General features: G+C 43.7%; 1 protein-coding gene across 1 annotated transcript in view; it reads right to left on the bottom strand.

The window, feature by feature from the left end:
* LOC311313104 (aryl hydrocarbon receptor-like) overlaps positions 1 to 7709 on the bottom strand; it is a 35818-nt gene extending 28109 nt beyond the window's left edge. Inside the window, exons 1-2 of the mRNA XM_084443154.1 lie at positions 7486 to 7709; positions 5943 to 6130 (exon numbers count right to left, since the gene is read on the bottom strand). Coding sequence (XP_084299280.1) covers positions 5943 to 6130; positions 7486 to 7526 — 229 coding nt within the window. The 5' untranslated portion in view covers positions 7527 to 7709. The remainder of the gene's footprint in view (positions 1 to 5942; positions 6131 to 7485) is intronic.
* Positions 7710 to 13744: the final 6035 nt, after the last annotated feature.

Here is a 13744-nt window from a genome sequence, read left to right as displayed (position 1 = left end):
AAATACTGTATGTGTCCGGTGCCCAAAGCAATTTGTTAAAGAGCAGAGGAAATGAACTATTTCTTTCAATTAAAGAAGCCTTTCAAGACCTCTCAATATCTGAGGTGAACATCTGTTGGTTCTCCATGGTGACAGATTAGAGAATAGAACACATTGTAAAAACAGGAGAAGGTAAAAAATTGTTTTCTAATGCTGGCCACTTTCCAACCACCAAATCATTTCACAATCCACAGGGATTAAATCCTAATCTCAATTTATATTTACAGCAAACTATATTTCAAAGGCTCGTGGTGCCCTAGTGCTACAACAATGGCAGCCACTCCCCCATGATATCACCGTGGGATTAGTTCTCCTCTCATCTGGCATCACAAGAGAAGAGCATGAGGGGACGCTCTTTATAAGCAGCTTTTCATAAGGAAGCACTAATATGGACTTGTTGAGTTAAACAACCCCACAAGCCATTAGGGATGAATGTGTTTCACAGAGGGGCATGATGTCAACACTGCACTGAAAGAGGATCAAAGCACAATGTTTCATTAAACAAAATGGCAGGATAGCTCCTCCTCCTACATCACCATCCATTAGACTGATCCCACCAGGCACTGGGCGCTACAAGCAAAGTGACAAAAATACAGGATCACAATCTGTGTAACCCAGTTGAAGTGGTTAAACTTAGTCCTCTGTATAAATACTTTGGCTAGAGCAGTGTTTATGAGAGGTGGTCATGTGTGTTGGCAAGGAGGGTGGAAGCAATACTGACAAGCGACACAGTCACACCTGTCACACCTGTCACACCTGCAGAGCATAGCATGTCCCCAATACAGGACAGCTCACCTGGCTACTGCTACCAGGCGCTGGACTTGTGATCCGATAAGATAGATAAGATACTTTAATAATCCATGTGGGGGAAATTTAGGTATTTCACAATTCCACATTGTTAAAGACAGAGGGGAAAAGGGTCTTCCTGCCTCACGCTTCCTGGTTAAGTTCTGGATCTTCCTGGAAATCTGAGGAAACGATGAAAATCAACCAGATCCCAAACTATTCCAAACCCTGTTGAGTTGGGTTTACTTCTTTAGGAGCAGCCATGTTGTTTGTGAATGAACAGTCTCTTCTTGAATCACACCTAAGCCCCGCCCAGTAGTTCCTCCTAGGATGCTGATTGGTCTGAACCACGGGGGTTCAGTCACGAGCGTGAACCTGAAGCCTGGCCAGACTGGGCTGGAGAGGTCAGCATGGTCTCACAAGGCTATTAGACCTGAGAGAAACGTTAGCTTTCTTATCATAGGCTCACATTGTATGACATGTCGATTGATTGAATTTGCCGTCTGTCTCTTGTTGTGTTGTGTATTGCTGTGTCGTTCTATGTTGTGCCGTGAGCTATTAGATACATAGAATTTCCCCAAGGGGATTAATAAAGTATCTATCTATCTATCTATCTATCTATCTATCTATCTATCTATCTATCTATCTATCTATCTATCTATCTATCTATCTATCTATCTATCTATCTATCTATCTATTTTCACATTGAGCTATATATGATGAGTTCATCGCATTAATGCATTTATTTCTGTTTAACATTTGTTCTTTTTTTGGGGGGGGGGAGGAGAGCTCACCTTGTTTAAATAAAGGATAAACAAAAATCGTAGAAGTGAGAAGATGTCAGAAGTGCTCCAGCATGCTGAGCTACTGCCAGGCGCAAACGTAAACAGATGAGCGTCTCTTTGGTTGTGAGCGTGGGGGCAGCAGGGGGGGTCCATTAGCAAGGGACACACTGGAGACCCTCCCCAGGTCTGAGAGGAACGCCTCTAGCGACTGGACCGGACTGCTTTCTCTGAGCAGCTGTGGGAGGCCAGGGTGTGTGTGTGTGTGTGTGTGTGTGTGTGTGTGTGTGTGTGTCAGATTGCAGCTGCCTACATCCCTGTTTCTGTCCATAGGAAATAGGAAGGGGCTCTGCTCCATTATGCTGCCTCATACACATAGCTGTGCACTCTCACAGAAATCCATGCACAATGCACAGGCAGGCGCACACACACACGCACACACACACACACACACACACACACACACACACACACACACACACACACACATACACACACACACACACCAGAGAAGAGACTTACAGGCTCCACAATAGGCTCCAATAATAACCATAGCATTACCTCTCCACAGTGGATCATCCATGGCAATCACAAACAAAACAGCGTCTTGCAGCATCAATGCTGCAGGTTTGGCTTCACTGTGAGGAAATGAGTCTTAACATGACCAGCAGGACTGTGGCCTAGCGACACCTCCATCTTGAGAACACAGCTACGGAAATGAGTCTTAACATGACCAGCAGGACTGTGGCCTAGCAACACCTCCATCCTGAGAACACAGCTACGGAAATGAGTCTTAACATGACCAGCAGGACTGTGGCTGAGCTTCACCTCCATCCTGAGAACACAGCTACTGAAATGAGTCTTAACATGACCAGCAGGACTGTGATCGAGCTACACCTCCATCCTGAGAACACATGACCAGCAGGACTGTGATCGAGCTTCACCTCCATCCTGAGAACACAGCTACTGTACCAGAGAGCACTGCCTTCACAAGAAGTGTCTCATACCGTAAGCATGACACAGGCATGGTAACATACTCAATATGAGAGAAAATATCAACATGCACACTCTCACACTGTTGTGGTTCTGGGAGTAAGTCCAGTCTCAAAGTGTCAAATGAAGAATAACATACTCCCGCACACACTTTTTTGCTGCTTTTTAATCGGTCAACGTTTCGGTTTCTACCTTCATCAGGACAGAACCGAAACGTTGACCGATTAAAAAGCAGAGAAAAAGTGTGTGCAGGAGTATGTTATTCTTCATTCAACATACTCAATATGAACACATTCACACACCGAGCTCATGACCCGAGACCAGATCCACGGGCATTTCCATTTCTCTGGGGGATGAGGAGGTTGCACGCCATCCGACCTGGTCTGAACGTGGGCTCTGATAATCCTGTCAGCGAGCGCTTGTTTAACATGGGCCAGGTTACAGTCCAAGGGATTAAACAGGCTCTACCAGGCTTTGTTCAACTTGTACAAGACATTTAATTACACGCACACACACACATGCACGCACACACACACACAGCCAAAACGTACACATACTGGGGGACAACACACACATGTTAAAAGATAAACAAAGAAATGGGAAAAACAATATTGCAAATTCTAATTTTTAGGTGTTCCTAACAACAGTTGGCTTCATCCCACCTCCCTCCCCCTGGTGGCATATGGCTAATTCACTCAGACAATCAGATTATTAATCCTCATCTGGACCACACAGCGCTACCTAGTAGCTCCAGAGCCCCTGACTGACCAAACAGACACACGGACTAGAATGTAGCTAAGCCACCCTTCTGCAGATCACCCACTTACAAACACATCTAATCCCAAGATGCCCAACTGCATTTGTTTGCACTGTTTACATACAACAACGTATGTCTTCCCACTGAGCTGATGACCACAGAACGCAAGAGACTCCGTGATCCCAGGATGTAGTAACTTACAGACTGGGAAGCACGTAGCGCACAGCCTCGTTAAATACTCGCTAATCGTCCAGGAAGTAGGCTAATGCAGTTAGACTAGAGTTCCTGGCTATAAACTACACTGTGGCCTCAGCACTGAGGCGCACGATCAACAATGATCCTGTCAGGCGTGTGATATGAGGTCTGCAACATTTTGGGATGGTTTGCTGAGTCAGTCGGTGTTAAAGGTATAGATGGTCTTATAGCTTTTTTACTTGAGGAAGTCATTGGATTGATCATCTATACATTTATTGTATGTATTTCATCCAGTTTGATCGCTGTGGTCAGCAATCTGGGCGAGAGAGCTTCACCTGACTCTCTCTCTCTCTGACCGTGACTCGGGATGACCTCTCTGACCAGGCGGGATGCCGTAGCGCGGTGGACCCTCACGCCGAAATGAAACTAACAACCCTCGGGAGTGGCGGCCCAACAGGCCCCTCCCCTGGGGGATCTGGGGAGACCACTGCGCCCACCGGGGTCCCCAGGGACTGAGGGGGTAGTCAGACTTTTTATTATTTACATTTAAACAGATTAAAGCCAAATATTCTTCCGTTTGATGGGCCGAGGTCAGCGTTGACTCTCTCTACCCTGTGAACATCTGCATCCATTCCACATCATATTCCTGCATGTGTACCTAAAGCCTCCCTCTCCCCCCAACACACCAACACTGCAAAAACCACACATTAACCTCTCCCCCCCAACACCAAACCACACATTAACCTCTCCCCCCAACACCAAACCACACATTAACCTCTCCCCCAACACCAAACCACACATTAACCTCTCCCCCCAACACCAAACCACACATTAACCTCTCCCCCCAACACCAAACCACACATTAACCTCTCCCCCCAACACCAAACCACACATTAACCTCTCCCCCAACACCAAACCACACATTAACCTCTCCCCCCAACACCAAACCACACATTAACCTCTCCCCCAACACCAAACCACACATTAACCTCTCCCCCCAACACCAAACCACACATTAACCTCTCCCCCCAACACCAAACCACACATTAACCTCTCCCCCCAACACACCAACACCGCAAAAACCACACATTAACATCTCCCCCCCAACACAGCCCTATCATCAGCCCTGCCTCCTGTCTGTCTCGCCCCAAACAGCCCTTTCAAAAAGGCCTTAAACAAACATTGCTCTCCCTCCATTTCATAAATTCTTTAAACTCTAGGGGTTCCTCTCTATTATTCATGCCTCGAAAGCATCTGACGGACGCATTGCAGCATTCTCCTTTAAAGATCAGCGCTTAAAATAACATCTTCTACGGCCGCACATAGGAGAGAAGAACTCCACATTCAGACACATGCATGCAAATCTTTCACCCACCCACACACACACACGCACGCTCGCACACACACACACACACACACACACACACACACACACACACACACACACACACACACACACACACACACACACACACACACTGCATTTTAATGGAGGCCTATATTCTCTCATCAGCCAATGAAGGCATGTCATGCACCCTAATTAAATGTTGAGGGCCCTTTCTTTCTCCACAATGAAATTCTGTGGAGGCCTGTTGGCTGACTGGCTGGTTGGCTGGCTGGTTGGCTGGTTGGCTAGTTGACTGTCTGTCTGTCTGTCTGTCTGTCTGTCTGTCTGTCTGTCTGTCTGTCTGTCTGTCTGTCTGTCTGTCTGACTGGCTGGTTGGCTGTCTGTCTGATTGGCTGGCTGGCTGGCTGGTTGGCTGGCTGGCTGGCTGGCTGGCTGGTTGGCTGGCTGGCTGGTTGGCTGTCTGTCTGTCTGTCTGTCTGTCTGTCTGGTTGGCTGGCTGGCTGGCTGACTGGCTGGTTGACTGGCTGGCTGGCTGGCTGGTTGGTTGGCTGGTTGGCTGGTTGGCTAGTTGCCTGGCTGGCTGTTTGGCTGTCTGACTGGCTGTGCTGTCCTTGCTGATTGAATGTTCTGTGTCTGAAGGCGTGCAGAAACACAGCCCCCACACGGGAGAGGAAGCAGCTCCATGTTGTGACGTTCTCAGAACACTTCCAGGGACCGTCTTGACTGCTCTTTATAAGCCAGTGTGTCACAGAGCAAAGCCCCAGCACTACCGCTCGTCCCAAATACTGATTCTCTTCATCGATGGAAATCATTTTAAAGAAAACATTTTGGCACATAAGGTAGTAGCAGCAAGACCTTTCAACTGCAGCCCACTACACAAATTGATACATCTGGAATATGTAGGGGTGGGTCATATGCCCACCTCCCTTGTTCTCTGTAAAACGCATTGTGTTGCCTTTGGGTATGAAATGCGCTATACAAATAAAGCTTTGATTGATTGATTTGATTGTTTGACATCTACAATGCACCATGATCTATTCACCTGTGAAGAAGTTCTTGGCTCGGAGGTAGCTGACACTAAGGCGGAGGATGGAGAGTTTGTCCAGACTAGAGGTCACCTCCTCTGGGAAGGGGAGGAGGCTGGCGAGCCTCTCCAGCTCCCCATTCAGACGGTCCCGGTGCCGTTTGGACGGGTTGGACTTGGCCCCTTCGACAGGGGGCTGCTTCACCCTGAGAGAGAAGGGTGGATCTGAACATTTACATGCTATCAATCATCACCTTATCATTATAAGCATCAAAGCTAGCTACCATTATCAGCGTTATAATAATGAAATCATTACAATTTTGGGATGAATTATATCCATTGCAATACATTTCATAGCATTTATGATAACTTGTGAATCTTGACTCCTGTGAATGGAGCACATATTTTGTCAGTTAAACTTTGCTAATAACATGTATAATATGAACAAATATAAGGCATTGTGATATGTCGAGATTATTACACCTGACCAAAGAGGCTTATTATTATTCACATTTCTAATAATAATAATAATAATAATAATAATACGTAGCCTATACTAATAACAATAAGAATACTACTACTACTACTACTACTACTACTACTACTACTAATAATAATAATAATAATTATAACCGCAAAAATAACACTAACTACATCACAATAATCACAACAAATTATAGATATTGTTAATAGTAGCCTAGTAGTAATACTAATAATAATTCTCTTATGTTTGCTTTCAGTAGTATTTCAATTATCTCATAATCTTAATCATCAGCCTAGTGTTATTAAGCCTATTATTTTTTTAAGCTATTTATCTTTGCATGAATGGAATTTCATCTGCATAGCTGGTTTCAAATCAATTTGCACTCAAGCAGGGGCAAATTGAATTTGCTTTCAAATATCAACATGCACCTGTGCCCCTGTTCAAACAGTGGGAATTGTTCCATTGGCCATTGGTTTCTATCAAACATGAAATGGTTTCTATCAATGAAAGGGCGTGTTGTTGTCATCAATGGCGCAGCCTATTGTGGCTACAGTATGTATAATTACAAGATATCAACAAATGTTATATATCAAAACGATATAAATGCAATTTATTTTTCATGCAATGAACTGAATTGTAAATAAGTAATATGAAGGCTTGGTTCTAGCCTCCTGTCCTATAGCCTGAAGCACATTCATTCTGCTGCAGTCTTCTTTACAGTCAGCTTGGTACAATCATTATTGTAAATAGGCCTAACGAAAATTTATTTTGACTTCTTTTTTTTACCGTTCGTGTCAAAAATGCCTGAGAGACATTATTTGTGCACTATTGCAATCTGCTCAGACAGTGCGCCATCCTCCTTCCTTCTGTATCTTAATGTTACACGATATCAAAAACACCCACACTTTTAAATATACTGCAGTAATAATAAATCGACAACTTTTTAGTTGTCATGGGATGGCAGAGTTACATAAGGCGCTTGGATGGTGGAGCCACAATCCTACTATTGATAGGCCCTATTATTTAACCCAAAATGATAGATATATATAACTAAAAATTGAATAAAAGTCAACTTACGCTCTCTGGACCGGTTTTCTCCTCTTACGTCCAGCATACATGATATGTCCTTTTTTTTCTTCTTAAAAAAAGAGACGATTCCTCCAAATATGTCGGCGCGCACTCCTTCCCAACTACAGATACAGACCAGCAGAACTGTTCTGAACTAATCCTCAAACACTTTAACTACAGTCCACAACCTTCAAAACGAATAGGAAAATGTATGGCTATAGCTTACAATATATACCTCCATCATGACCCAGAAATGCAAAATGCCATATAGATTCTATGAATGCATATGCTGTAGGATCGTTGCGCTTTCCGCTATCAGATAAAATTGCGTTTAATAAAAGTCTAGTTGTAGTGTCCTCTGAAATGTTTAACATTTACAAAGCTGATACACGAATACTCCGTAATTATACAACCAACTATAGTCCTCTTGGTCAACAATCGTGATGATCTAGATCTGTGATTCCCGTGCGTGAGGCGCAGTCTCCTTGCATAATAGATAAAAACGTATCCATCCTTGCCCAATCAGTTTGTTATGTTGTAGGCCTACGTGCGATTATAAAAAAGTTATTTGGATCATTGTACTAAAAAAGTGCATTATCTATATGCAACGCACAAACATCAGCTATTTCCAATTAGCGCGCCTGGCTCGGGCACGCGCATTCCCATTAGAGAAACCTGGGCGAGCTCGCGCAGCTGCAAACAGGGGTCTGCGGGGAAACCTCCTGGAAACACGTGATGGTTGCGCGTCCCCGAGAGATCATTTTCGTCCAATCAGCATGCAGATGAGGGGGTAGCGGTTTAAGTTGAGCCTATAAGTGGCCTTTGCTTTATATGGGTCAGGGGTTAGACTTTTAAATAATGAAAACAGACGAATTCACAAGCGCACCTCTGTGCTCAGATGCACTGAACCATTCATTTGTTTATTCTCCTCTGCTGTTATACAGTATTGATATAGCTGGACCCCTATGGAATAGGCTATGTTCCATACCACTTCAAACATTTTCATTTGTGTATTAACATTGTTTTTATTGTTTTTTTGTATACTGTAGCCTTTAAAAAAAGAATAATTTCATATCCCATCTCTTTAACAGCATTTACAGTAGGTAACTGCAATGCACCATGACCAAGGTGAAATATACACGTTAGCTATGTGTTCGTTTGAATGTTTTCTCACAGTGGACAAATGGAGATACCTACAGTAGGAGACATGATCTGATAACGCAAAGCCTGTCATGTGACCCACAGCCCCTAAGGCTTTGTGGGCCACTACCTATCCTGTGGCATGAAGGCGAGAGAGGCTAGGGCCCTCTACACAACGATAATATCAACCTCTACAACTGGCCATTAAGAGAGGCTAGGGCCCTCTACACAACGATAATATCAACCGCTACAACTGGCCATTAAGAGAGGCTAGGGCCCTCTACACAAGGAGAATATCGACCTCTACAACTGGCCATTAAGAGAGGCTAGGGCCCTCTACACAACGATAATATCAACCTCTACAACTGGCCATTAAGAGAGGCTAGGGCCCTCTACACAACGATAATATCAACCTCTACAACTGGCCATTAAGAGAGGCTAGGGCCCTCTACACAAGGATAATATCAACCTCTAAAACTGGCCATTAAGAGAGGCTAGGGCCCTCTACACAAGGAGAATATCAACCTCTACAACTGGCCATTAAGAGAGGCTAGGGCCCTCTACACAAGGAGAATATCGACCTCTACAACTGGCCATTAAGAGAGGCTAGCCTCTACACAAGGAAAATGTAGACCATCCTTGCCTGCTCCTCAATACATAGTCAGTGCCTTTTGCTCCCATTGTCTTGACAGTGGCCTATTTGAGTGAGCTCTCTCTATAACAGGCCATTATGCCCTCAATGAGGATCACCCCAATTTATTCTTTAGTACATGCAAAAAAAATATTGTCGCAAGACCCGCCGACCACATGATTGTCCAATGAGTCACTCATACCCATGGCTTAAAGCAAGCACAACCCAATGATGACACATATTTCTATTCCCCTTGACTTTGCCTTCACTTAAAGTGGATTAAATCAGATTGTGTATGTGTGCCTGTCTGTCTGTCTGTTTGTTTGTTTGTTTACACCTGGAGATGACACAAAACCACACGGATGGCAGAAGCTCGTCTGCCTGTGAGTCTGAATGCTGGGGAGGGTGGTGGGGGGGGGGGTCGTGTGTGTGTGTGTGTGTGTGTGTGTGTGGGAGGGGGGGGGGTTTGTGTGTGTGTGTGTGTGTGTGTGTGTGAGGGGGGGGGGGGCTAAGAGAGATTCTGTGTTTGTTTAGACACAGTGGCGTCCCAGGGGCTAGGCTCCACCACAGTCGTGAATGTGCTTTCCATGCTCAGACATGGGCAGGGCAGCAGAAAGGAAAAGCTGTGCTCTTTTTCATGAAAATGCGTCAAGGCCAGACTTTCTCTGTTGGCCTTGGAGGCTGCCTATTTGGTAGAGACAACCATGTACTGTAAGGCTGTGCTTGGTGCTCTGGATTGGTGTTCGCCCAACGACCACCATCATATTCGACATGGACATATCCAACGGTGATGAATGTGCTACTGTAATCTGGAGCCAGTCAATTTGGAGGCTGTGATTGGTTGAACAGAGGAAACCGTGCTAGGCACAGCTGTGCCCATGACTGTGAAGACATGCATGCCCTAGAGATACCAAATAATGTGAACACAATGATGTCAGACCTGACTGAAATGAGTCAGATCTGACTGAAATTAATGTGATGTATCTTCCTCACCAGAAAGTAGTCAACCCTCCACCATCATGATGAGGCACAGCACGCCAGGCCCACTGTAAGATCACTAGTTAAGAAAGTTGATCCTGACTTAGTTTGAGTTGGACCAAATGATGCAATTGTAGACAATGTTGAGTCATTCAACTAGTCTCATTCAGGCCGTACACACACACACACACACACACACGCACACACACACACACACACACACACACACACACACACACACACACACACACACACACAGTCTAACAATCAGCTGTGCATAATTTCATGTTTGCACGCAAGCTATTTTTCATTTGCCAACCCTTGAAAACGAGGGCTCCTTTTTTCTACTTCCTTTACAGTCTTTTGCTTAGTTTGGAAATTGGACCAGGGAAAAGAGGTTTTAAACTTAGCACTGTGCACTGTGGTTAAAAAAAAATAAAAAATAATCTGTGGCTTGGTTCCCCATACAGCTTCGGAAAATATGATGCACTGAGTTTTAAGGTACTCTGCCATTGACATTTCCGAAACCGAATTGTAGGAGTCAAAAATATGATTTTATTTTTTCTTCTATGCCTTTTATGATTCATGTGTGTGGTCTAATTGTCCCGTGAGCTTTTGCCCCCTCTGTAGGCTGGAAGAGTATTTAAGCCAGAGGTGGAGTCATCAAGGCGTGGCTGTAATGGGAGCAGTCTTTTGACCACACACACAAAGAGCCTTTGTTTGTTTGCAAGCCTGTTGTTTAAAGCCTTGAGCTTTATAAGTGTTTTCTTTTTCTATTCTTTGTGTAAAATCTTGAGACTGGAATAAACCGTCAATTTACTTTGAAACTGTTCCTCTGGACATTGTCATGTTTTTGCTTTTTGCTTGTTGTGTGTCAGGACAAATCCCCCATGTGGCTTCACAGTGGCTGACATTGGTCTGAACTTCAAAATGAACTCTTGAAAACAACCACAACATGAATCATTTGTGTGCCTCCTTCAATGTACTAGGCCTACTGTAGTAGGCTATTCTTCTGCGCAAACATGGAAAAATCACAATGAAAATAAAGTTGGGAGATTTATCTTATATCCCCAGTGACTCAGTCAGGGAGGTATGGATAGGTGAGCTCTATAAACAGTACCAAAAGGGATTACTTTATTACTTTTACAGACGCCAACAGCTTTGATGTGAGAGTGGATATCATGGGCATGGTTGACATCATTGTGTGCCAACCTGCAGGGCATGGAAACCTCATCAAACCCAGCTGTCTCCCGTTGCCACAGCAGAGCTCTTCATCATAAAACGATACCGTGACTAATTCCTGGTTATACCATGGCCTGGGTGAATACTCGATTCTGATTGGCTGCAGGGATGTGTATTATTTCTCAACAAAATGCACGGCTTTTGGGGGTGGGGGGGGAAGGAATAGGCCTACACTGTAACGCTGTTTTGACTTCACATTATACAAATCAAACAGGTTTGATAGTATACTATAGTTTGACCTATGGTAGGCCTTTCTTAATGGATACTAGCCGAGTTAATATCAACTTCGAAATAAGAATAACAGGAACATAACAGGAAAGGGACAGTTGACGCACGGAGAGAAGGAGAGCAATACTGAAGAGGCTGAATTAAGAATACAATATTTAAAGGTATAATATGTAATATGTGGATTAAAATCAACATTTTTTCAAAAATAATACATCCATAGGGCTTTGTGAAGGCTGCAGAGTAAAAGTATTGCTTTTCCATAAAAAAATATATTTTGTCTGAAATTATTACATTATGAAATTTTGACTGCCCGACAATGACACTCTGTTGATATCATACCAGCCAATAGTATTACAGCGTTGGTACTGCACGCTGGGTTGCCAGGTACTATTCTAGCTTCACCACTGTGAGATGAGCAGTAGCCAGCTAACGTTATGCTTCCATGAATTAGCAGCGTTATAGATGTTGGTTAGTGTGTGTGCGACTATAAAACGGCAGCTTTTCCGCTCATTCTTTTCAGCTAAACGTTTGGTAAAATGGCAGAGTTTCGTCATCCTGCTTCTCTGCCTGAGCCCCGGCGAACCGTGCGATACGAATCTGAAAAGCTCAGTGACCGAAGAAGGAGCAAGAGTCAGATAAATATCGGGCCAGCCTTTGCTCGTTGGACGAAGTTTATGGAGTTTCATGGGATAAAGTCGCATGGTGACTTGGCTACTTTTCTACTAGACCGGTAAGCTAGCTAACTAACTATCGTTATCTTTCTTGGAATCTGCACAGCCAGACCTAACGTCATCTCTACACTACAGCATCTAACGTAACTTATTACATGGCACTCTGAAATACTTGATTGTGATTACTGATTAGTGTAACGTTATGTTCCTCTCAGAGTGAAGATATTATCACAGTATGACTGAAACAGTGCATTCTCTGGCATTTTGGCAACCAATATGTTGTGTTGTTGCAGTTTTTATCTTTAGACACTAGATGGGGGAAATAATCCACATATTACATATTATACCTTTAAGATGACACAACCAGAACAAATGACATTACATCTCAAAGTTCCAAATGTAATGTTAGCATAGCTACCTAGCCTGTGTAGGCTACAGTATAAATATGGTTGACGTTAATATAAGGAAATGTAACATTCGATTATTTTAGCTTAGTTATTCAACATTGACCCACTTACCCTCTGGATCTTTCCAACTATTTCCTAAAGTAACCACATTTCATGATAATTTATATAGCAGGTTGATCGCTAAAAGGCCGATGTCAATAAACATTACTAGATTACATTACATTACTACATGACTAGCCAATCAGAGGCAGAGTAGGGCGGGTCTTCCTATGTTGACATGTTTTCCGCCGAGTTCACAGGACTCATGAACATGCGCCCGGCGTCCCCAAGGCTTGTTCACAGCATATTTCTAAAATCGGCTTGATACAGGTATTAATGGCTTCAAAAAATAAAAAAGGTAAATGAGTTAAAATGTGATTGTTTTTTGGTTTGGTCTCTGATGCTGAATGATACCCAGAATAATGTTGTTTTCCCCTGCTAGCCCTATCTATTATAATCTATTTCAGGTAGAAATAAGGCTTTTGGGCCACATGCCGTCATGTGACTTGCAATAACAAGCTTTGGCCACTACGTCAAATGGCTTCATGCACCTGTGAGCAACTTTCATTGAAATTAATAGGCAGCCATTTTCAATGCTGTCTCCACTTATATTATACCTCCATGATCACACCACTTAAGCCTACATAAGTCTCTCACGGAGGAGTCATTATCATCCATCTATCACCAAGTGCAGAGATGCAGCACGGGCGAGGGGATGGAGGATGCACTAGTCCAGGATTGAATGTCTTTCTTTGTCAAATGCATTGTTTACATTGTGGAAAATATCTGAAAACTGCAGAATAGTCCTTTAAGCCCCCATGTGGCCTGTACAGGTATTGCAGTTGTGATACGTATCTGGACTTTTTTAAATTTATTTAGAGCAAGTGAAGAGGGACATGTGACACTCATTGAACATATATTTTAATGTGAAA

Source organism: Borostomias antarcticus (genome assembly GCF_949987555.1).
Source record: "Borostomias antarcticus genome assembly, chromosome: 9".
NCBI classification, from domain to species: Eukaryota; Metazoa; Chordata; class Actinopteri; order Stomiiformes; family Stomiidae; genus Borostomias; species Borostomias antarcticus.
The sequence above is the reverse complement of the archived record's forward strand: the minus strand, read 5'-3'. Positions and strand labels throughout refer to the sequence as shown.